Source organism: Scatophagus argus, chromosome 3 (genome assembly GCF_020382885.2).
Source record: "Scatophagus argus isolate fScaArg1 chromosome 3, fScaArg1.pri, whole genome shotgun sequence".
Classification (NCBI taxonomy): domain Eukaryota; kingdom Metazoa; phylum Chordata; class Actinopteri; family Scatophagidae; genus Scatophagus; species Scatophagus argus.
The window spans coordinates 2,660,235-2,685,310 of NC_058495.1; the positions used below are offsets into that span (position 1 = coordinate 2,660,235).

Consider the following 25,076-nt stretch of genomic DNA (forward strand, 5'->3'; position numbering starts at 1 on the left):
AGCTTACCTTACCACCTGCAGTGAATCAATACCTCCAAATTATGATCAATATTCCTAAATTCAATCAGAAAAAATATGTTTTAGTTTTGTAGTCTGTAGAGACTGCTGTGAATGGAGCTCCACTGAGTTACCAAAGAAATACATCAAAAACCACACCACAAGTATGCAAAACTGCTAACAGAATAGTTACTGTTTCCTCTAAGAGGAAAAGATCACAGTATTAAGCCTGATTCATGGCTCTCACTCGCTGAGTGTCGCTGGACAGAGATGACGTATTCTCAGCAGAAAGAAAGTGTCACTTTCCCTTTGTATTGCACAGATGGAGAACTCTATTGTCACGGATGCTGTCATTCAGCGTCTCTGTCCAAACTGCTTTCAGCAGGCTGCCTACAGCAGATATTTACTGAATCCAAATCATTTTCATGTCAACCTCTTTAGGAAGAAATTACCGAGTAGTTGATTTCATTTCCCATGCCACCACAGGGAGTGAGGAGCATCTCCTGCTCACGGACAGACTGAGAGCTGATCATTCAATGTAGATACGCTCAGTTAGTTGAAAACATATGGGCCTATACAGCTGGGCGTTTGTATGATTTTAACAGCTGTCTGTACAGATTATGCTTCGTTAACAGCAGTGCATAAAATGTAGGGGGGCTCTGGTTGCCACTTAAAAACTTTTTTGCTCAAGTATAAATTCAAAACAAGAGGCAACCGTTTAATGTCTGCTAAGCAACTTTCACACAGAGTGAAAGATGAGAGAAATTTCACCGTCTCTTCAAAATGACAAGTTCGATCACAAATATATCATCATGAATTTATCTCATGATGTGTGAAGTCAAAACATGAAAAATAAAGAATGTAACAAGTGAACGCTTCCTTGTTCTGTGGGGCAGCCTAATGATTGGAGAGGTCAAACCTGATGTCGGTAGTGTCATTTGACTGGTGCATCATTTGTGTGGAAGGGGGGATCCCAAATCTAGCATCCATATTGACAACAGTACTGTATCACTTCAATCTGAAATCCATCACAGTAACTATGGTTACATGTGTGGGCAAACTGACAAAAAAAAAAAGTCACAATCTTCTTCTGTTTAATGACAACCACAATCTAAAGGCTCCAGACTTGAAATAACCTGAATTTGTCCATTTACACCATTAACGCAAAATAATACATTGTGAATTTGCCATAAGTTTCTCATCAACCACTTTCCTAGTCATAAATCACAATCCATTATTTACTATCCACCATCTAAGGAAGAGTCATATGAAGTAATTTATCCAAGTAGTATATCTGTCTATGTTGTAAAAGGACAGAGATTAAATTATGAAGGGTAGATAGCCAACATCTGCATCTTGGAAAAGGTACTGAATACACTGCATTAATGTTCAAAGGTAGTGTAAAACTGTCAGATCAGTAGAGCATCATGGAAGCTGACAGCACGCCCTCCAGCAACACTAATTTTTTCCTCAGAAATTCAACATCACGAGCCTCATAAAGGACTGTGGTACTTCATTACATCTGACGGGCCCTTGCACACAGTATGATCGTTGGTTGAAATTTCCTTATGCAAGAATTCAAATTTCAGTTCAACTTTAAAAATGTGTACATACTGACTGTGACTCATTAATCTGACACTGCAAACAACCATATTATAGGTTAGAATGTATCATGTGAGAAATGATGTCACACTGTGGGTGAAAAAGCCAAATTCAAATATTATTTTCTCATATGTTATCGCTCTGTCTTAACTGTTCTTATTTTTCTTTGTATGTGACCTGTATCTGACATAAGTGTCCCCAAGTGACCCCACACTTACAACACACATGCTGTTAAACAACAGAAAATATCAGTGGGACAACAGTTCAGCATCAAATGAATAAAGTAATGGCGCAGGCATTGATTTCTTGAGCTGTTTGCTGTGGTAGCTGTAGTGTGGTGACAGTGTAACAGCCTTTATTAAATTCTACCTCTTATCTCCCAACTGTTGTTGCAGTGAGCTTCCTTATTTGGCTTTGTCTACCACTGGTGACAACTGATTAATCACGATGTAACAGTGATGTGAGCATGCTCACACACAAATTTTGATCTGACTGTTCACACAGCCGTCACATCAGCAGGAATCGGATACGAGCCTGATTTAGGACCACAACTGAAAGTGGGCCAAATCAGAACTGAAAAGGTCAGATTACGTGCGCTGTTCACACTGTCGTATCGGAACTTAGTCAAACTGTGTCTGTGATGTCAGCGAAGCTCCATGCAGACACAGCGAGCATCAGAGGCCGCCGCCGCCGCTGCTGCTCACACACGAAGCAGAAGGGATCATAACACCGCTTAAAAAAGGTGGAAGGAGCAGAACAGAGAGTTGTCCAATCAAAGCACATCTGAAATTATCCTTGATGATAAAAATACTGTCACGTCTTGTCTGTAATGAACTCCTTAAAGTAGAAATCCAAACTGTTCAAGGTCACAGCAAACACGAGGAGAGAGGAGAGTTACAAGCTCCAGGGTTTACACGGAATGTCCTCAAGAAGAAACTCACAGTCCAAAAGAAGTATCAGAGTGATCCTGGTTTCTTATGTGATGTCCTTCTGTCTGGGTGGCCTGTGAATGTTTCTGACCACACACTTCACCATCCACTCAATGCCCTCGTTCACTCCATCCCTGTATCAAAGCAAACAAGTCATCTAGTAGCAATTTAAATTCTTTTCTTTCTTGACCAAGTACATGAAGACGGAGCACCTAAGATAGCAACGCATTTTTAACAGTTAGGTCTCTAGTTTTGCCATGGTGGGGAACGGTGTGGTGGTACTGCTGAAATCCTGAGCAACTGATATTGTGAACATTAGCAATTTACGTGTCAGATTTTGGTTCAACACTGAGATCCATCAGCCTGCACACAAACTGTTTACCTGACTGTGCTGACACAAATCTGATGAGAAACACTCAGCTTCTTTACAAGAAGTGTCTTAGTGTTTCACTCGATTAAGTGCCTTATTTAAAGGTGTATTATGTAGAATTTGCTGGCTGCTGTTTGTAGACACATCCTTCAAAAATGCGGTAAGCAAGAAAGATAGAAAAATAGAAAATCCAATCCAGTGGCAATGAAAATCCCAACACCATGTTTGATTAGCTTCCACTTCAGAAACTGAACATTGTAAGTCTCACACTCGTATCCATGGTTCTATGTAAAACAGTCGCACTCTTACCCTGTGAGGGCAGTACACGGCTGGACTAAACAATCTCTCCTGCCGATCTTTGGGGCTGAGTCACTGAAGGCTGTTTTAATGTCCGGCACTGTCAAACAGTTCTGAAAAGAGAGCAGATACAGCATATGATTTACAACGGCAAAAACAAAACTGTCAAACCCACAGGACCACACCATTCATTATCTCAAAAAGAGCAGGTCGCACTAAGGGCGACTCAAACCAAGCAGTGACGTGATACTAGAGCAGTCCAATCCGAGATTCAAAACCCAGAGATTTTCAGTTTACAGTGAAATAAAATAACAGATCCTTACATCTGAGAAGCTGAAGTCATATATTAAAATGCAAACCGCCATGGTTTGCATTTTAATGACATTTTATATGACTTGGAAGATTTGGAAATGTTGATAAGCAAAACATACACAACATGTATGAACAAGTCCTTGGATGAAGATTTCTATATTCTCACTTGTACACACTGCAGCTCTGAGGAAATATTCCCTGTCAGAAGTGTCTTTTGTTACTTCTGGTGTATATAGGTTTGAGTAAAACGAGGGATATGTTGCACTAATTTTTTCAGGATCAACAGTTACATCAACATTTGGTTTCCTTATGAATCTGTATGCATCTGAACACAGTCTTAGTTTAGTGGTCATGCAGTACCGGAACATCCTGCTTGTTGGCCAGCACAAGGAGAGGGACGCCTTCTAACGCCTCACTGCTGATCATTTTCTCTGGAGGAGATGAAGTTGTTAAATAAAATTATTGTTTCAACAAAGAACAAAACCAGTGTTTCTATAATCACTGAATACAGACTCAGATACCTTTGGATAATGGCTTTTTGTCAGTTCCCTGTTGTGTTACTGATTTTCTCTTTCCATACTATGGATGTTTTTGATTTTAATACAATGAACAAGAAACCTGGAATTAAACATTGATGCCACAGTTTTGTTTAAAGGGCTCAATGTCAGAGCAGGCTTCAACCTTTTAAATATTACAGAGCATAGGGTTACAAAGTGTGTTACTCACCAAAGGCCTCCTTTGATTCTGACAACCGCTCTTCATCAGTTGAATCGATCACATAGATGACTCCGTGGGACTCAGCATAATACTAAATATAAATATGAAAACAAAACATCAGAGCAGGCTTCTGGGCTGAAATAGCAAACAGCGTCACAGCTGAATGACAGCACCAGAACGGCAATGATGCCTTTGGTACAACTGCTGAAGGAGGGCATGACTATCAGTGTTAGAGGCACTGTGAGGTTTCACAATTTGATGCAATACTGGTAAAAAATAAATCAAAAACCAGAATATTCTGGGAAAAAAATTCATCAAAATGTGAGCTTAAAATCTGAGGATAAAGATGTGATATTATGAGAACAAGACACAACAGTGACAGAAAAAGGAGAACCAAATGATGAAGATGTTCAAAGCTTTAAAAAACAAAATGTTTTGATGACATTATGACACATTGGTTTGTTTTTTTTTCTGGAGGAAGAAGCTAAAGAGTGAGCCATCTCATTTCCTTGCCATCTCTGTTGAGAGTTGCACATGCACAGTACTGACCGGGCACTGACATGGGGGCCAGCGACAACGTTACAGTGGACACTTTTTTTTAAATATCTTTTATTTCAGTCTCTCCCTCTCTCAGATATGAAATGGGTTTGTCAGCTTCGGACAAATAAGCGGCACAGAAAAGGAATGGATTGATAGATGTATACTGTTGTTGTTGTGGTGTATGAGTTTTAACTCACTTTGTCCCACAGAGACTGGAGCTCCTCCTGACCTCCCAGATCCCAGAACATTAGACGAGCCTTGCCCACATCGATGGTACCGACTGTGAAGGAAAATGGTTGAGGAAATTATAGAGAAGAGGGAGAAATCCAGCACCTACACTTAATAAGACAAATATGATCTTTACTACTAATGATCAGCATGGCAACTTGCAATAATTATTGCAGTTAGCCGGTACTTTAACTCCCTTAAAGTATCACAAATTGACCAATTGCCTTTGACCACAAGTAGTCACTTTGTCAACTCAGCTGACACAGAGTTCGGTAAGTTAGGTAACCCTGGTGCTTTGATTTTAAAGGAGATTTATCAGTTTTACTGGTATGGTATTGGTACTGGTATATGAGTACTGTGATATGTACTGTGTTTCGTTGTATATGTGATGTAAATCACCAGCCAAAACAAATTCCTTGTGTCTACCAACATACTTGGCCCATCAACCTGAATCTGTTACTGAAATGTTTACTTACTGTTCAGGCCAACCGTGGTTGTGATCTTTGATAAATTCATCCCCTTATAGTTCTTACTGAATTTTGTTTTGGTTTGTTCCAGAAAGGTCTGCAAAGAGAGACAACAGTGAAATGAACAAATAGTCAAATTACACATCTTAGGGCTGGACTGAATCTATTTTCTTTCTTTTTATTTTACATGCCAAGCTTGTGTTGAGGTTTTCAAATAAAGCTTTGAATGTCCTTCCTCAAAACAAAATCTGAATAAAGTGAGTTACTGGACCAACAGAAGCCCTGAGCAGCGAATGCAGACAGAGCTTTTTTCTAAGGCTCTTTGTACATTACTACAATAAAAGTAATAATAATAACAATAATAACAATGATAATGATACACTGGACAAAGCTATAGTTATGGGTTCAATATGTTAAAGTGTAAAACGATAAAAATGATTTATCATTGTTTGGTTTCCTATGAAATAACTTTGAACACACTGGGTTCATCAGGAGCCTATATAATATAATTTGATCAAATCTTACACTGCATATTTCATACACGTTTGTGCAGTATTTATTGCAATTAAGACATAAGAAATTTCAGGAAGTCTATATGTTTGGCCGTTTCAAGCACTCATTTTAATGTCTAATTTTATAGACGCGCAACAAAACGACGGCTGGTTTTCGTTAACGACGGCTCAAATCACTTACTCAAACAAATGAAGTCCAGTTATTAGTGTTTGAAATACACAACTGACAATACCGTCACTAGTCAATCCAAAACAACACATTCAAGTTTACCGTTTTCCCAGCGTTGTCCAGTCCCAGGATCAAAATGCAATATTCGTCCTTTTGGAACATGTACTTATATAATCCAGATAACAAAGTGTACATCGTGGAAAGAAACGTAAACAACACACGCATTTGCTAACTATTGTTGTCAATATTAGCTTGATTACATAGCTTAGCCCATGTATGAGGCCAAACACAGCTGCACACGATACTCTAGCTCCATTATACTCGAAAAAAATAAACAAATCTACAAACACGGGTGAACAGTGATCGTAGGTAAATACAACACGTCTGTAAAAGTTGTTTGGAGCGATCTTCTTTCTATGGCTTCAGCTCTATGATGCAGCAGTGACGCTACGTGTAATCTAACCCGGAAGTACGGCTATAGGAATTATGGGAAATCGTGTGCAAGAGCTCTCGTTTCTCCTGTTCTGTTAACAGACTGTATATTCAAATAAAACTTCGCTTCCCAGAAAGCACTTTCGCGTTTCTCTGCGATTCAAGAGCACAATCATTTAAAGGAAAAATCCACCTTAAGATAACATTGTTTGTGGTGGCAAATCGACAATAAGTTTGTGACTCATTCAGAGGGTCCATAAAAGATCATAAAAAAAATCAACAAACGTGCAATTAATCACATGACTGATATTGTAGCAGATTTACAATTTACAGAATGCGATATTTATTGTTCAAAATGCAAAAGTAACAACAACAATAGATATTAGTTGGTTTTCTTACTGAACAGTTAGTGAAAGGAAGGTAGTTAGGTCACTTAGCTAACTACCATTACCACCAAAAACCATCCCAATAACAGTACCTATGAATCGAGTAAATACAACACTTAAAACAATAATGATATCTGAGAGTAGTAAAGCAATTACACTCAAAGTTGTATTGTTTTATTTTTAACCTCTAGGTGTTGCAATCAAAACAAGCCAACTTGTACACAGCAAAATATTCCCAGTTCAAAATGATGATATGGCAAACAACTCAGCAACCAGCTGCCTATTTTCACATCCAGTACACACAGAGCAACATCAGCATTCACTGGGAGTCCTGTTTCTGGCAACCCAAAGAAAATCCAGTATTCATGATCCTGTTAGTTCTGCTTTCGTCACCACTGAATCCTGACAAACATATCTGTTTTTTAAGCTTGTTAGATATTTGTGTTTACCAGCCCACTAACTCAGCCATTTGGCAATATGCAGTACTGAGCAGTATGTTTACCAAAGCTTTACCACAACAACTGCCTGCAGGGGTTAATGAGAGCAGTGACACCAAACCACACAGGCAACGTACCATGAGATGAAACACGTCTTGATTTATAACATTCCATATGTGCATAATCCTAAAGACAGAACACCAGTTATGAGGCTGAAAAATGAGTTAAAGTGAACATAAACATAAACCACTGTGCCAAGATCTTTTTTTTTTTTTTTTTGCAGTTGCAATTAAGCATCTTTTGTTTACAGTGTTTCCCCATTAGCTCAGTAGACATTTGACTTTAAAGCTGACCAAGTTGACAATAGTGTATGCCTAAGTCTAAATTCCGGTTCATTTATGTAAACACTTACTTGAATGACCTAAATAAATGTGATTTGCCTCACTGGGACTGATTGGTAGTTTTAAAAGGTTTACACTTTTATATCATTTTTTTCTTTCATCGTAAACCACATGTTTAACTTACCGTAAACTTAATCCATACAAAACAAAATTACCTGTTACTCCACACACTTAACAAATGGACCAGAATTGCTATTAAAAAGCTGAATGTAAGTAAGTCCTTTGATGGTATAATCATAACTGCATTGCTGTATTCATTTCCCAGAGTGTGACATTTTGTTACGTATGTCTTCCTCTGCACACATCTATAGAATGCTTTTGGCTTGTCTGATAGTACATACAGTCCGTCAACTTTGCGTGTGCAGAAGCTGCTGTCAGGATACACAACGGTGATGTTCTGGAAGCAGCTGTCGTTTGGTTTTGCTGTGCTGCTGGAGGTGGTAAACTGCTCCTGTGTGGGTTGTGTGCTTTCAGAAGTAGAAGAAGAGGTTGGTGGGAGAGTCATAATGATGGTTGTACCCTCTGTTGTCCAGTCTGGGAAAATATTGAACAGCACTCAAATAAATCTTAGAATTATGTTCAACACTGAAGTATGTATTTTCAACACTGAAGGAAGAATCCCACCAATGTTTCATAGTAAATACATCTTACACATCATGATCTGTTCTGCTCAGTGAATATTGTTATGTAACGAGGCCTTATGGAAATGTATTTTTGCTGGACTCTCCATTTAAGTAAGCAATGATGCTGTAATAATGGTCTTGACATAAGAAGTTAGGTTTGGGAAAACAATGTTTTCTTTTACACTTATAAATTTTATTCCAACTTTTGTCTTCCTTTTTCATTTTTACAGTTTTAAGTTGTGTTTTTTAAATTTAAGGACATTTAAATTAAAAAAAAGGAGATTTAAGGAGATTTAAAACATAAATTTAAAAATTAACTTCATTTGCTGTTTTAAATTGCAACAACTTATATTATAAGTTACATATTCAATACAGTATTATAATCAACCGCTGAAAAATATATCATCATATTATGTATGGGGTATAATTGGTGACACAGTGCAGTGGGATTTGGAACGAAAGCCACTGCCCACCTCTCAAAAATATCTGTGTGTCCCTGGTGTTAAGAAAGTGTATGGTGCTGTAGCCTCACCATCACTGAGTTTTTGTTTTAGATGTGATATTAGTGGATATTTGCCCTGTCCACAGAACTGTCCAGAGAAGTCATCCATATCCACAGTCCATACAACAGCTCCTCCCAGCTGCCTGCTCTTCAGATAGTCCACCTATCAGAGAATCACAGGGAACATCATCAGATTCACATATAGAGGAACATCTGCTCTTTTTCACAACAAAGTCACATACTCTACCTTGGCATCAATGCTCCTTTGGTTATCAAAGCCAACCCACTGATTACCTTTGACAGCAAAGGGAACTTTCTGACCATCAATCCATTGAACCGAGGAGCCTTTCAAGAAGGAACAGGTCTGTTGAAGAAACATTACAGACTTAATAGTAGTAGTTACAAACCCAAAGGAGTGCAATATGGCTGCATTGATACAGATGGACTGCAGGTGGCATGTTACCCACAGACCTATAAAGACAGAATAACACGATGAGCCTATCAACAGTGAACAATCTGAATCTAAGTAACCAGCAAAGTAACCAGTGACAGAAATGATCAATTATATATATAGGACTAAAAGTACAATATTTGTACTTTGTATTTGTAATGGACTGAAAATACAAAGTAAAAGAAAATGTATAATAAAGTATAAAGTAATGTTTCTCAAAATTGTACTTAACTACAGTATTTGGTTGTTCTAACTTGTGATACAAAGCCTTTTCATTTTTACTGCAAATGCTTATCAGTTCAAAATATTAATTGTCCATCTCCTTAATGACTAAGAATTGTTATCGACCCTTGTCATTGCAAAGTGCTGAGAACATTCAGAGCTCTGGCAAACCTGTGCACTTGATACGTCACTTACCAGCTACGGCAAACAGACACACTGTGATGACTGCTTAGTATTGTGGTGATAGCATCAGTGGCAGTAGTAGATATGTTGGTAGCAGAGTATCTGTGGTCAAAGCTGTGTGGTTACATAGATGTGTCTGCTAACTGTAGCAATGTAAATGTGTTCTTGTTACCTCATAGTAAGACCATACACCATTCTTCTGGGTGTAGGGCCCAGGGCTGGCAGGCCTGCGGACTGGAGCCCCCAGGCCTGTTGCTGTGGTGGATAGCATGAAGGAACGAGCATGCATCGGACAGCCTAGCAACAACTTTCCTGCTGGGGCTTGATGGTCTATCCAGTACCGCATAACATAATCCTGAAAGGAAATAGTTAATCAAAGATTTCTCTCAAACCAATTTGCTTCTTTAGGCTGAAATTGTTGCATGCAGACAGGCCAAGGACTGGAACTGTTTTATGGTATAAACCTGCAACAATGGATTGTTTTGGCCACCTGAGGGCAGTACAAACAAGACATTCCTACATCATCACCTTTTAAGTTGTTACAGTGAACGTGCTGGCAAACAGATCCTTATTTACATATCTAGCAAACAATATTAGCATTCAGCATTCATCAGCTGGCATTTCTGCTCTCTAGATGAATGTATGTCCAATAGTCAGTCTCTTTTAGCTTTGTTCTGGTCTCTACCAGCTCCAGGCTCTTCAGCAGCTAAATGCTCCACTATGCTATGTTCAGTGGTGAACATTTGGTTCATCATTGCAGCTGAATGCAGAAAGTTAATGAGAGTGAACCAGAAGAGTAAAGCTGTGGGCTGGACATCTAAAGAATCAGCTGAAACTCACTATAAAGCTCTATAAAGTTAAGTGGAAACATTTGATTGCTACATGAAAATGAAAAAAAAACAAAACTGAGTAATTACTATGTTGGCATTGTTTCCACTGTAGAGTGGACTGTGGTGGGCTGTCACTTTATCTTCACTACCATGGAGATCAAAAGTCTTAACACTGATGAAGTCTAGGTACCTAAACACACACACACACACACACACACACACACACACACACAAAACAGAAAGATATAATATTTAAGCAGAATTTGATGATGTAATGTCAAAAGTATTCAAACTGGCAATAATATAAGTCTTACTTTGATATCTTAGAGATTTCATATCCTTTATCAGTAACACCTGTCTGTGGAGCCATAGCTGCAGAGAGCATCAGTTGTGTTCCTTCATTCTCAACTTCATAGGCCTCTGAAAGCTCCTAAAACTCAACAGTGGACATTTTGACTTTGGTTAGTGGTCATAAATGTACCTCAGAAAAACAATTCACATTATATTGCATACTACTGCAAAACACTTTTGATTTCGACCACCTTACAGACAGCTGTTGGTTCAGTCCTAAACTTGCAGAGACTTTAAACTTGCAGGTTGAACATCATATCTGATGCACAGTAACTTAAATGTGTTATAATTGTGTTGCAGTCAGTTTTAAATGCCTGCACTAAATTAACACACAACAGTAATCTGAATTGTAGTTGTTTTTCAGACTTCACTAAAATAAGTACAGGCCACTGGCTGCCTGAAATGAAGCAGGATCAGTGTGTGTGTGTGTGTGTGTGTGTGTGTGTGTGTGTGTGTGTGTGTGTGCATATTCCTGTAGTTGTGGGGACCAAAATGTATCTACACAGTCAAATTGTGACCTGCCTTACTTATAGGGATAAAATCTAAGTCTCCGCAATGTAAATCATTAGATATTAGGGTGAAGAATTGCTTTAAGGTTAGGCTGAGGTTAGGGTTAGGATTAGGCAAGTAGTGTTTATTGTTATGGGCGGCATGGTGGTGCAGTGGTTAGCACTGTCGCCTCATAGCAAGAGGGTTCCAGGTTCGAATCCCGGTCTGGGCCCTTCTATGTGGAGTTTGCATGTTCTCCCTGTGCCTGCGTGGGTTTTCTCCGGGTACTCCGGCTTCCTCCCACAATACCAAAAACATGCACATTAGGTTAATTGGCTACTCTAAATTGCCCCTAGGTGTGAGTGTGAGAGTGTGTGGTTGTCTGTCTTTGTGTGTTGGCCCTGCGATTGACTGGCGACCAGTCCAGGGTGAACCCCGCCTCTCGCCGTAGTCAGCTGGGATAGGCTCCAGCTCCCCCGCGACCCTGACGGATAAGCGGTATAGAAAATGGATGGATGGATGTTTATTGTTATGGTGTGGTGGTTAAGCCTCCAGGAAATTAATATAAATCTATGCAATCTCCCAACAAGTGATGGAAACACGTGTGTGGGTAGGAAGGAGGGTTATTGCTAATAAGGACGATCATACACAAATGTCTGGTTTTAGAATATGAGGCTCTAAGCTATATGTAATGCTTGTTTATAAAGACCAGTTGTGTTTTAATCCCAAGAACACAAGATCTGATAGACCCATGAGTACGAGTGAGCTGGTATTGTAAGACAAATAACACAGTTACATCTGGGGAACACACGCGGCAGCTGGCCAAACCTTGAAAAAGGTAGTTTAACACAATTGCTGTACTACAGTTTTTATAATCCTAATAATCCTCAGTCTCATGTACTGTTCAAGAAATGTCCATCATGGTGAGAGAAATTTCAATCAATTTATGAACATGTCTCAAATCCTGACACAAATGTTGTGTCAAAAATATATTTTGTTCAACAGCTTCACAAAATTGTAATTCTATATCTTTTAGAGAAGAACAGCATTTCTGTTCTGTTCTATTATCCAATGGAGAAGTGACATATGTACAGTATATTTGTGACTATATGAGAAGAATGAGCTGCGCATTTGTTTTTTATATCTCATCAAATTGAATGTAGCAGAAAATTGTTGCTCACCCCCATTACAAAATGTTTGCATTCACAACAACACTTATCAACAGTAGTATAATATATAAATATAAAGTTCATAAATAAAAAGAATTTGGGCAGCAAGCCTTAGTTGGAGCTTCCCATGTAAATATCATTTTAGCATTTGAAAATTTTGGTCAGTGAAGCCTACCTTGCAGAGGAGAGTAAACCAACTCTTGTCTCCAACTCCAGAGTATTCCCAGTCCAGATCCAGACCATCAAATCCATGAGTCCTCAGGAATTTGATCGAAGATTGGATGAATGTCTGACGGTTAGCTGGAGTGGAGACCATGACAGAGAACCTGCAGGCAATGATGAAAACATTGCTCGTTCACTAAAATGGCAATTTCTTTTCATGATCAATATTTTATAAGGTGTTTATAATGATAATGAATATATATATTAATTTGATGATTACAGGGTTGCAACAAACAGTAATCAAGGTTATTGATTCATTTGTTGACTTTTTCAAATAACTGAATGATGGTTTGGCCGATATAGTATCAAAACAAAATAAACCCACGACAAAAGTTTCAAGAGCAAAAAGCAAACCCAAAGAATTTAAATTTACAGTGATAAGAAAATCAGCCACACTGTAAAATATGCTTCTGCTGGTAAATGTCAAATATTTTAATCTGGTCTAGATAGATTTTAATTTGTTATCGAATATTACTTATCTTATTAAATGTATCTCAAAATGTATTTCCCTCGATTAAAACAAGTTAACAAACAAGTTAAGTAATTTCACTCAAATGAAAGTAAATCTGAAAAAAAAAATTACAGTTTAAATTCCTCATACTGTCCAGCCTGCATGTTAAGAGACTGCACTGAATGCTGTGTTTAGCAGTTAAAAACACATGAGGTATGTTTACACTTTTAAACATTGTTTTGATGAGAAAAAATAAGCAGTAAACTAATCATATCAAATGTGTGTTTTGATAGCTTAACATACAGCAACTAACTAAAGTTAACCAAGTTGTGGAGTAACTTGCTCAACTGAGTGCATATTAGAAGTGTGTCAAAGGCTTCATGTTACTCTCAACTGAAATGTATGTATAAATTACAATAAACTGTATTCAAAATAGTCCAGCTAAAAGTCTAATCACAATTAATCTGAAATTGCTGAATCAGAATAAGTATAATCACCTTGAAAATATATCTGAAATTATATCTGGCAACCACTGGGCATAATAAAATAAACTAAAGTCATTTTTCAGTGCAAATTCTCACACCTATAGGAAGCTAAAAGTAGCTTTAATATTCGCATTTTCTAATATTATGGTATATTTATTATAGTATTGTAATTTATTTTGAGTGTGGGTAGTGCGTTTTGACTGTGGTGCTGTGGGCTGCAGGGGTTTGGTCCTACCACATTAATGCACAACCCTGCACTATGCACAGCAACGTCTGACTCTGTCTGTTTCAGAGCCTTTCACTGAAAACAGCTCTCTGCTGACTGCAGCTAAAAACCACACCAAGACAGTGGCGATAAATTGATTAAATGTAATGATAAAAGTATTGATTGTAGCTGCTTTAAGTAAAAAAAAAAAAAAAAGAAAGAAAAGAAAGAAAAAAGATTAAAAAAAAACCCACCTATAAACTACCAGTACACCACCACCACTAGCACTATACTGCTACAACTACTTTTTGTCAGCAGATGGAGGAGTTTCATTAGACGTTAGCAATAGAATCAACTCACTGAGATCCGTTGCTCTCCTCTCTAACTGACAGTAAAGTCTTCAGCCTGGGATTTCTGTTTAAGTACATACAAAGTAAATGAAAATCCCAATCCACAATGTAGGTATGAATAGTTTAAAATTCTTACCTGTTTTTGAGTCCAGTGAAAGATTTGTAGAGAGTTTTCTCATTCCACTCATACTCAGTGATTTCATTGGCATGGTTAATGACAGCGAAGGCATAAACTAGATGGGTACAGAGGAAAGGGTCCATGTTTTCCGGCAAGAACTTTCCCACACCAGTTCTGTACCTTGACCAGTTAGTGAAATAACAGACCAGTTTGGCTGTGGTTGCTGGATCAAGGAAAAACATATAACATGAGCTTTGTACATAGTAATGACATTTAAAAAAAATCCTGTTCTTAAAATTCTTACCACTCTGAATGCTGGAAAACTGTAGAGCCACTGCAAGAGGTACACTCATAGATCATTACAGCTGAATCAACTGTCATATTAAATGAAAAAGAATACAATAAAATCATTTAATATATATATATATATATTCATATATATATATATATATATATATATAGACACATGGAATGTCTCACCCATTATGCTTGCTATTCCTGCATTCATATTAGCTGTATGTGCTCTCTTCCCAGCAGTAGTCACCAATTGTGTGGCAGAGGGCCAGAGCCAGAGAACTAGAAAATGTATACACACTGTAACGTCACTCCAGTCTTATATCTCATATTACTATGAGTCACAAAAGTGTCAGGTCCCTTAAAGATCTTAAGTATCCTTAAAGTATCCTAAAGTATCCTATCCTGAAGCGGACGTGCCACACTTAAAAATCCTGCATTAAAAACTACTGTAAAAGTACTGCATGTATAGAAAATCAGATTATGGCATTTTACTATTTGTGGTATTTCTGAATACCGATATGTACTTGTGTATTTACTATTAAAGCTGGTAAATATGGAGAACATTTTAATTACTTAATATATAGTTAGGTACTTTAGTATAGTTGTTCTTAATCTCGGGTTCCACCAAAGGGTCACAGGATAAATCTGAGAGGTCATCAGATAATGATGGGTAAAAAGAAAAATGACAGTTCTGGTATACAAATTTTTGTTTGTTTGGTTTTTTTTTTTCTTTTTTCTTGAATTTTACCACTCCTTTTTCTATTATTAGTTTGACTCCAGTTTCTATAAGGAAGCTTAGGTCAAAGGACAACCATCTTTTGCACAGGACCTTCATAAAGAGTTGCGGGAGAAACCAACCAATGAAAGGCTCTGGACATCTTTTGTACATGCAGCAGTGAGGCTTTTTAATGAGCAGTTACAGTCTGCAAATTATTCACATGGTTGTACATTGGTGCATTTTTTTTGTGTTTTTATGTTTTTGCTCTTCATCAAACTTACTGATTATACACTTGACTTTTACTGACTCTATTATTGTTTGCAATGGAACTATTTACTTTCTTTCAAAAATCCTGCAATCCATCTGTGGTGACAAACTAATTTTCTCCTTTAGGTATTAAGTATAGGTAATAAAGTTCATCCTATCCTATTCTGTCCTATCCTAATTTGAGCATCAGATAGTTTCGCAAATAAAACTGTGACTTCAGAGGGGAAATGTCAAAAACTCATCAAAAGCTAACAACACATCTGAAATGTGAGCGCCAACAAATAGACATTTTTATTCTAAATTTTTGTTTGAAAAGTAACTAGAAAGTGGCGGTCAAACTCTACACTGCAATGCAGTAGAGTCGAAGTTATCATAAAACCTTGCATGAAATCTAAAACTAAGTACAGTTACCTCAAAAATCTTCAGAACACTCACAATCTTTCTAAAGAGTGGCCCACTTCCAGATTTTCACCTAAAGCATTTTTCACATGAAACCCATATTTGAAATTCAAACTGTTTCTGTATATTTTAATATCCATCAGTGTAATGATGATATGTTGTTGCTGACAGGCCTGGACAGGCACAGGCTGGCAAAACAAAGGACATGTAATACTGAAGCATTATACTTTTACCTCCAGGCTAAAGTTTCTGGATGAACTGTATACACAGAAAGAGTTTCTTTGTCAAGTTTAGTGTCTTTTGTTTTAAATAGAAAACTGTTGTTTGGATTTTGACTGAAATATCTGTTATATCAAAACATTGTCTCTGCATCTTTTTTTTGCAAAGTACACTTTTAGTCTTCTGTAATGATGTCATCCGAGGTGTTTGAGTAACATCTGAGCAGTTGCAGTCTAGGATTCAGCTTTCACTACATGCATAGTTTCCACAGAGGTGAGGTTTGTTAAATCCCCCTCATGTTTCTCTGTCAGCTATAAAGATTGACCAGGTAAAGGTTTTACCTCTGATTTTTCTCATGATATAATAGGCTGTGCAGAGTGTAAAAACTACTAAATTGTGACCAAGACACACATTTGCTTGATGAAATTTATTTCCTTTGACAGAATGTAAAGATAAGTTTTTTTTAATACCACTACAGTGGTACGAAAGTCAGTAATTTAACAAAGTTACAGCTGAGCTTGACATTTCCAGAGAAAGATCCTCTCCCTATTTCTTTCTTAAGATCATTATGGCAAAGCCAGGTGACGATGTGCCCTTCGTCACAGTACCTTTTATCAGTTCAAGTTGTATTTTTGCTAATGACGGCAAATACTTTGTTCTGAGAATGATAGTAAAGTCATTTTATACTTGTGAAACGATCTTTGACACCATCACAAAAGTGGTTCCAAAGCATTAGGTTCTTATCTTGCTGTACAAAGTACTTTTTCCCGTGCTTCAAGTTGAGGTATTTCACAGTAGGGCTGGATTGTGTATTATTGTGATCATACGATCTCCTCTTGGTTTTCAAGGTGGCAATTCAAGGGATACAATTTTATGAATATCTGTTAGCATTATGTTTTTGGAAAGACTTTTTAATAAGAGATAAAACACATAAGAGGAAACCACAAGACAAGAAGTAATTCCTCCCTGTTGCTCCAAAAGCATTGTCTCTACACTGTGGAGAAGGTTCTATAAACATTTTGAATGTTGTGCTTCCATACACATGGGCCCCATGTGGTCAGTGATGCAGTGACCTTTGGTACACCAGTAATAAAACTCTGATAATGATAATGACATCTTTGTTATCTTCTGACTCTGTAAACTTCATTGAACAAAGTCTGCTAAATCACTTTCACGCTGTAAATGACTGTGCAAGATTTCCCCTCTGCACAACTCTCCTTAGAAAGCTCTGGACTGGAAACAAAAGAAGTGGAAGCACCTTAAAACTGAGCCCTCCCTCGTCTCTCTTTTATTACCTCTAGTTTTCTGATTACAGTCATGTTCTTTGTTATCTATCATATCTACCAGTGGGGGAAATAATTTTTGTTCTCCTGCTGATCTTCTAAGTTTACCCCGTCAAGGACATGCACAGTCCATAATCTTTATGTTAGGTTTATTTTTAACAGAGAGGGACAGAATATCAACAAAAAATCCCAAAAAATATTAAATAAGGGTTATAAGTTGATTTGCATTTAATCAAGTGAAATAAGCATTTTATCCTCAAGCATAACGTGTCTTAGCAGTTGGTGGAGTTAACTTAAAGGACTGGGTATTACAATCCCTGCTAGGTCAGCATTTGCTTCGAAATGGCAATGACATCCACACAGCAACTTGATGGGGTGGCTTTCAAAAGACCATCATGTCCTTCACCCATGCGACACATCGTCAGTTGTGTACCACGGCTTCACTGGGTGTTTCGGAGCATGGTGGTGGAACTTGCCACAAATCCCCTGCAGCCCACTTTCACCAGACACATCCTAACCTTTCATCCCTGTCCCAGCGTCTCAGCTGCTAGGTCAGCATATCGCAGACTTTTCCTTTCAAAAGCATCATCAGTGGAATCTTCCCACTGGACTATGTTCTCCACAATGAGGACATGCTGGCAGGAATTTGACCATAGGACAAGGTCAGGACACAGGTTGGTCTGTGTGATCTCAGGCGGGAAGATGAGTCTCTGATGTAGGCCAGAACACATTTCCAAGTCCCTGGCTATTGTCGTCAGGCATGCATGAGGGTATGAGGACTTGCTTTCCTTTTGTCCCCTCCACAGGTGTTCAGTTGGTGTAGCCTTCAGCCAAGGCAGTGTTGTTGATCCCAGGCCCAATCCCCCTGTGACATGTCGTACTTGGCCCAAGATGTCTCTGTGCTTGAGGGCAATCTTTGCTTCTGCAACCACCAAGGATGGGTTCCACTTTCTCCCTGTTTTGAGTGTTAGCCCGTTGTCTTTTGCCAAGCGATCTTTGGACTCTTTGAGCGTCACTTCCAACCTTGCTCTGGTGCATTTAAACTCTTCCATAAGGCTTCATGTTGGCAGGGAAAGAGTTCTGTTCCCATAGAGTTGTATGTTTTTCAGGCACCTGGATAAGCCCAGCCTCTGCTTTAGCTGTGTGCTCACTAGCCTCTCCAACCGCTTGGCATGGAACAATGTGACCTCATTGTTCACAGTAAACCAAAGTAGAAACACCACACCTTTAAGATCCGTGGGAGGACAGTGCTGGCCAGTAATTGTGTCGTCCCTGAGTTTCTCCAACTGTTCAGAGTCCTTGAGGTCTGTGGTGTGGTCTTATGGGCTTTTCAGAGACTGTTGGTATTGGTTCGTTGTTTATGAAGAACCTCTCATTGGTGAGCTGGCCTTTGACAGTGGAGATGCTGTGAGATTTGCCCGGTTTAATTTCCATTTGTGCCCACTCCATGCTTTCCTGGAGTTTACCCAGGAGACGCCTGGTATATGCTTTGGTTGTTGTTATGGTGGTCATGTCATCCATGTACGCCCTGACTGAGGGAAGAAAGTGAAAGTGAAAGTGACATATTTTGTCATTGGAGGGAACTCACTCCATGCTCTGCATTTAACCCACCCAAGTGACGTGCACACACACAGCAAACCCGGGGCAGTGGCCGACCGCGTGCAGCGCCCGGGGAGCAGTGGGGGTTAGGTACCTTGCTCAAGGGTACCTCAGCCATGGACACCGGGACGGGGAATCGAACCAGCGATCCACCGGTTACGGGTCCGACACCCTAACCGCTGATCCACGACTGCCCCGAACACTGCACTGAACACTGCATTTAGAACAGAGGCAGGCTGTTCTTCAGAGAAACCCTTATTGGTAAGCACAGAGGTCAGATGTTTCTTGTAGTTGGTCACCAGGTTTGCAGATTTACTTCTCTTTACAGATACTCTCCAAATCCTGAAGATTTTGAGGCTGTTGTTTGACAACTCAAAGTTTCAGCTCCCTCCACAGATTTTCTATGGGATTAAGGTCTGGAGACTGGCCAGGCCACTCCAGGATCTTAATGTGCTTCTTCTTGAGCCACTCCTTTGTTGCTTTGGCCGTATGTTTTGGGTCAATCAATCAATCAATCATGTTGGAAGTCCCATCCACGACCCGTCTTCAGTGTTCTGGTTGAGGTCAGAAGGTTATCATCCAAGACTGTATGGTACATGTCCCCGTTCATTTGCTCCTCAATGTGAAGTCTTCCTGTACCCTTAGCAGAGAAACAGCCCCATAGCAGAATGTTTCCACCTCCATATTTGAAAGTGGGGATGGGGATGGTCCAAACACGGTGAGTTGAGTTGATGTCAAAGAGCTCAATTTTGGTCTCATTTGACCATATCACATTCTCCCAAGGCTTCTCTGAATCATTCAGGTGTTCATTCTCAAACTTCAGATGGGCCTGTAAATGTGCCTTCATGAGCAGGGGGACCTTGCGGGTGCTGTAGGATCTCAAATCCATTACAGTGAAGTGTGTTGCCAATGGTTTTCGTGGTGACTGTAGTCTCAGTCCCTTGAGATCATTAACAAACTCCTCTTGTGTAATTCTGGGCTGATCCCTCACCTTTCTCAGACTCATCCCTACCCCACAAGGTGAGAGCTTGCATGAAGCTCCAGAGCGAGGGCGACTGATTGTTATCTTGTATTTATCCCATTTTTGAATTACTATTAACTCACCAGGCTTCTTGCTGAAGGTCTTGTAACCCATTCCAGCCTTGTGCAGGTCTACAGTCTTTTCTTTGATATATTGGAAGCTCTTTGGTCTTGTCCATGGTGATGTAGAGGTTTGACCTGAAGAGACTGATTCTGATATTCTGATTGATTCTCTGTTAAAATAAACTATCATAAAAATTCTGGACTGTTTATGTCTTTGTAAGGGGGGTAAACAAAATCAGCAGAAGATCAAATAATTATTTCCCCCACTGTATACATTTTTCTATCCTCTGTTGTCTGATTTCTTCCCTCAGGGTTCTGTAAAGTGATGCAGCACTTTGGCAATTAGTTTTATTTGCTTTGGAGGGGAGCATTACGTTTTTTTTTATTATATAGGCGAGATAGTTCTTGTCATGAATTAATAAAAACTGTTTTTCCTTGGAATGCAGAATTGGTATTTGTCTCTAGTCTGATGATTATCTGAATATCTGATTTGATATTGTGGTTTTTCAGCACAGATCTGACAAAATAATAAAAGAAGTAAGCATTCAGTGCTCGGTAGGTATCTTATGAGGGTATTATGGGATAGCTTGGACTATTTCCAAGAGCAGTTTCTCACTGATAAAACATTGTTATAGTGTGCACTTTTTACATTCACTGTTACTTGCAATTGAATGTTTGCACTGTGGGCACTCAAAGGTTATATAAGGTTCCTGCACTGAACACTGCATTTAGAAAGCTTATTTTGATTGTTAAATATGCTGATATAGATTGTTTTGTTAGTGATGTTGGAATTGCGATGAAACAAAATATCAATATTGTACTCATACTACATATATGATATTGTATAAATAATTCAGTACAAATGTTAAGCTTTGTGGATATTTTTTGTCATTTTATAGCTACAGAATTTCTCTCCACCTACCTACACTAAAAACAGACAAAGCACATTCAATAAACAAAGTTAAAGCTAAAAATAATAGAATTATTTTTATTTAAATTTTGCAGAATGGATATTGCAGAAATATTTCCATTGTGCCATGATAATCACATAGTGAAAATTTGATGTTGTGACAGCCCAAATTTTGGCATTTGCACAAACACTAGGATATCATACTGATAGCACTGATATAAAAGACACCTAGTATTGAAAGTGTGTGGTAACATATAGGTTTGTGAAACAAAGTATGGAGGAAGTAATAGATTTAAAATAATAAGTAGACTGAAATGATGAGCCCGCACTCCATAATTGGTACCAAATGTTGCTGACAATCTGCAGCTTATATTACATCGACACCAAAATATATTGTACCTGTACAACAGGAATGACTTTACATTTAGGTAAATGGTCGATACAAGAAAATTCTAAAAGTTGTTTAACAGGTGACATCTGCCTCAGTTGTAATACACATTGTCTCCACTAGTGGTTTAAGGCCAATTGCAGCACTTGCAGCTTTCAGAAAAAACAGTTCCGCTTCCACAGTGACTAACGTAGGTTCTGCCACCAGTGCACATGTAGAAGCTGGTCCTGTCATCTGAGTTGGGGTACAGGCCATCAGGTTTGCCATTGCAGAAGCCGGATCCTGGAGCATGGGTGGTGGTTGTGGTTGTGGTGGTGGTGGTTGGAGTGATAGTACCTGGTTTAGGAGGAGTGGTAGGGGGCAATGGGGGCAGCTCTGAATAGAGAGAGAAGAAGAAGTTTGAAGATAAAGAAATAATATCTATTAACAGTTGTCTATGACTGAACTTAATTAATAATCCAGACAGCACTGCACATCATTATTATATGGCATTACAAGCAAATAAGACATTTTGATTATGCATGTTGTTGATTTTTTTTCACATGGTAATTGTAATGCCGATTTAAATAAGACTTCAATTATGAGAATAAATATGAAGCTCAGCTGGAGTGCTTAGTATGATGCCAAAAATAATTAATCTAAGGGGATTATAAAGGACGAGGAGTAATAATTCAATCAATCACCAGACTATTATCTAGCTAGGCTTTAAACCAACGTCAAAGGAAAAGATCTGCATAAAAATTACTTACCAATATTAAGAAGTTTGTTGAGATGAGACATCAAAGGATGACTGCCCTCTCCGCAGAATCGTCCAGCGAAGTCATCCAAATCGAGGGCCCAAACAAAGGCACCTCCAAAGTTATGCTCCTGCAGGTAGCGCACCTATTGGGGAAAAAATAAAAACATCAGAAACTGGTGTAAATACTGTAGATATGTTGTGAATATGTTAAAATATAAAATTGATGCACCACCTACCTTGATCTCATAGCTCTCCTTGGTGTCAAATCCCACCCACTCATTGTTCTTGGTGGCATAGGGCACTTTCTGATCCTCAATCCACTGAATGGTGGTGGTTTTTGCGAAGTCACAGATCTAGACCACAGACAATATCATAAAGTTTGTACCTTTACAATAAATTTGTACGTTGGCATTAAAGAAATAGAACTGATAGATACTCATATCATACACAATATACTGTATACTTCATACTGGAAAGGGATTACCCTAGTCATATTTAAACTGCACCTCATAGTAGGACCAGAATCCAGCTTCACGTGTGAATGGTCCGGCTGAGGCAGGGCCACTTGCTGGAGCTCCAACCCCAGTGTCTGAGGATGTCAGGCGGAAGGTACGACCATAAGTAGCAAAGCCCATCCTCAATTTCTCCAGTGGGGTGCCATTGTCTCTCCAGTACTTCATGGCAAAATCCTACAAAAGTTGACGCAAAAGATTAAGTAAAGGGTATCCCCAACTGTTTGTTCAATTTCCAATGTGTAGGCCTGCTTACAGTGTTAAAGTAAATGAGGTCTCCAAAATCCTGGGATCCACGGTACAATGGGCTGTTGTGTCCAGTGAACTGCTCCCAAGTACCGTGGAAGTCATAGGTCATCACATTGATGAAGTCCAGTTCCCTGAAAAAAACAGAAATAGTTATTTCAAAAATCTTTGTAGAACTCCAGCTTTCTCACTAAAGAGCTATTTCATACTCACTTGGCAATCTCAGCAATCTCATAACCACTATCGATGGTTCCTTTTCCAGCAGACACTGCAGCAGTGAGCATGAGCTGAGGTTTGCCAGTGGCAGTGGCCTCAGCTGCAAAGGCTTCAACAAGTTCCTGTAAATATAAACCAAACAGGAAATTAGAAGAGGTCATCATGATATAAACCATAGAACAGTAGAAGTAAAACTGCAGCTAGAAACTCAAGCAAGAGAAGACTGTCCCCACCCTGCAAAGCAGAGTGAACCTCTGTTTGTCCTCTGGAGGACTTCCACGAGCACCAGGGTACTCCCAATCCAGATCCAGACCATCAAATCCATGAGTCCTCAGGAATCTGATAGAAGACTGTATGAATGTCTGACGGTTAGCTGGAGTGGACACCATGATGGAGAACCTGCAGGGAAGATTGAGCTCTGTTATCACAGTTGGTACGCTTCAAAAATCTTCTCATTAGCAACAGCCTTAGGCCATTTGCAGCGCTTGTCTCGTTGGAAACAATTAGCTGCAGTTTTAATGGCAGGCATGATTAATATACTATATGAACAAAGGTATTGGGACACACCTCTTTATTACTGAATTCAGGTATGGTGTGGGGGTGTTTTTCAGGGGTTGGGCTCAGCCCCTTGCTTCCAGTGAAGCAAGCTTTAAGGAAAATCTTAAAGCTTCAGGTTTCAAAGACATTTGACCAATTCTATTCAACTTTTCTATTTCCGCATAAGTGTGCCCCAGTGCATAAAGCAGGCTCCATAAAGATGATGAATTTGTGTGGAAGAACTTGACTGGCTGTATATTAGCTGTCTGACTTGTTTAGAATATAGTACAAAGCAATTAGAGGCTAGTATAACAAGTGCTGTAAATTAAAGATAACATAAGGGAAATCTTGCTCCTGGCCATTTAGCTGACAAGCAAAAATTGTGATATTTAGCTTGCACATTTAAGACTTCATCGCACTATTGAAATATTTCTAGAATATAGAGTACAGGACCTTTCTAGTAACTTCAAGTCAAATTACTGCAATGTTGTGCTAACAACAACTTAGTTTTTGGGTAGACAACTGGCATTTGATTTGCAGTTAAAAAAAACCCTGGATCAAACATTGTGACAGTTTCTATAGGCACGTGGTACATTGTTTGTAGTTTACTCACTGTCTTGAACCAAAGTTCCATCCACCAACAGCCAGCAGAGTCTTCAGATGAGGATTTCTGGAAACAGCACATAAGGTAAGCTAAGACACCACACTTTGCTCAACCTTGTGTTTGCTCAGTTACAAGAACAATGTCTCATTAATGCTCGCTGCACTAGTGTATTTACATGTTATGGTAGATAACAGTTCTGTCCCCATTTCAGCAAGCATCCTGCTGAAGGCTGCTTGTGCAAAACACTTATCGTCTCCTAGTTCCAGATGAACTCTAACTAAGCCTCATCTCTGACCATTACTGTATGTGATCAAGGGTATCTCAACTCTGGCCACTCACTTGGTCTTCAAAGCATTGAAAGACTTGTAGAGGATGTCATCATTCCACTCATAGGTAGTGAGTTCATTGTTATGGTTGATGATTGAAAAGGCATAGATCAGGGTGGTGCACAGGAAGGGGTCAACATTTTGTGGCATGTATTTCCCATCACCAGGTCTGTACTGGGACCAGTTGGTGAAGTAACACTCCATCTTGGTGGCAGATCCTTTGTTGGAGTAAAGGAACATTAAGCAAGCCATTGATTTTGGTATTTTACACAAGTGAAAATCCAAA

At 38.9% G+C, this 25,076-nt stretch overlaps 3 protein-coding genes across 3 annotated transcripts; all 3 read right to left on the reverse strand.

Moving 5' to 3' along the window:
* Positions 1-2,085: 2,085 nt before the first annotated feature.
* On the reverse strand, positions 2,086-6,613 carry arfrp1 (ADP-ribosylation factor related protein 1). Its single transcript, XM_046381246.1, has 7 exons — positions 6,243-6,613; positions 5,469-5,556; positions 4,962-5,044; positions 4,234-4,315; positions 3,868-3,938; positions 3,208-3,308; positions 2,086-2,662 (listed from the first exon to the last, which is right to left on the reverse strand). Exons 1-7 carry the CDS (start codon positions 6,363-6,365, stop codon positions 2,575-2,577), a joined length of 636 nt encoding a protein of 211 aa, XP_046237202.1. The 5' UTR covers positions 6,366-6,613; the 3' UTR covers positions 2,086-2,574.
* Positions 6,614-6,683: 70 nt separating this feature from the next.
* Positions 6,684-14,864, reverse strand: LOC124054844 (chitinase-3-like protein 1). Its single transcript, XM_046381269.1, has 9 exons — positions 14,466-14,864; positions 14,340-14,393; positions 12,792-12,942; positions 10,922-11,037; positions 10,695-10,797; positions 9,950-10,132; positions 9,169-9,285; positions 8,952-9,084; positions 6,684-8,330 (listed from the first exon to the last, which is right to left on the reverse strand). Exons 1-9 carry the CDS (start codon positions 14,798-14,800, stop codon positions 7,948-7,950), a joined length of 1,575 nt encoding a protein of 524 aa, XP_046237225.1. The 5' UTR covers positions 14,801-14,864; the 3' UTR covers positions 6,684-7,947.
* Positions 14,865-21,669: 6,805 nt separating this feature from the next.
* LOC124054851 (acidic mammalian chitinase-like) lies at positions 21,670-25,065 on the reverse strand. Its single transcript, XM_046381283.1, has 9 exons — positions 24,804-25,065; positions 24,474-24,530; positions 23,557-23,722; positions 23,321-23,445; positions 23,118-23,241; positions 22,856-23,038; positions 22,586-22,702; positions 22,360-22,492; positions 21,670-21,985 (listed from the first exon to the last, which is right to left on the reverse strand). Exons 1-9 carry the CDS (start codon positions 25,040-25,042, stop codon positions 21,738-21,740), a joined length of 1,392 nt encoding a protein of 463 aa, XP_046237239.1. The 5' UTR covers positions 25,043-25,065; the 3' UTR covers positions 21,670-21,737.
* Positions 25,066-25,076: the final 11 nt, after the last annotated feature.

What these genes read in the sequence shown, in the direction of transcription:
- LOC124054851 (XM_046381283.1), bottom strand. Translation starts at nt 25,042, where the DNA reads ATGGCTTGCTTAATGTTCCTTTACTCCAACAAAGGATCTGCCACCAAG. An exon ending in TTCAATGCTTTGAAGACCAA is followed by an intron (nt 24,531 to 24,803) that starts GTGAGTGGCCAG and finishes TGCTGTTTCCAG; the next exon opens with AAATCCTCATCTGAAGACTC. An exon ending in GGTTCACTCTGCTTTGCAGG is followed by an intron (nt 23,446 to 23,556) that starts GTGGGGACAGTC and finishes TTATATTTACAG; the next exon opens with GAACTTGTTGAAGCCTTTGC.
- arfrp1 (XM_046381246.1), bottom strand. Translation starts at nt 6,365, where the DNA reads ATGCGTGTGTTGTTTACGTTTCTTTCCACGATGTACACTTTGTTATCT. An exon ending in TCCAGTCTCTGTGGGACAAA is followed by an intron (nt 4,316 to 4,961) that starts GTGAGTTAAAAC and finishes ATTTATATTTAG; the next exon opens with TATTATGCTGAGTCCCACGG. An exon ending in CCGTGTACTGCCCTCACAGG is followed by an intron (nt 2,663 to 3,207) that starts GTAAGAGTGCGA and finishes GCTTTGATACAG; the next exon opens with GGATGGAGTGAACGAGGGCA.
- LOC124054844 (XM_046381269.1), bottom strand. Translation starts at nt 14,800, where the DNA reads ATGAGTGTACCTCTTGCAGTGGCTCTACAGTTTTCCAGCATTCAGAGT. An exon ending in GTGGAAACAATGCCAACATA is followed by an intron (nt 10,133 to 10,694) that starts GTAATTACTCAG and finishes ATTTCCTTTCAG; the next exon opens with GATTATGTTATGCGGTACTG. An exon ending in GTGTATGGTCTTACTATGAG is followed by an intron (nt 9,286 to 9,949) that starts GTAACAAGAACA and finishes TTTCTTCAACAG; the next exon opens with ACCTGTTCCTTCTTGAAAGG.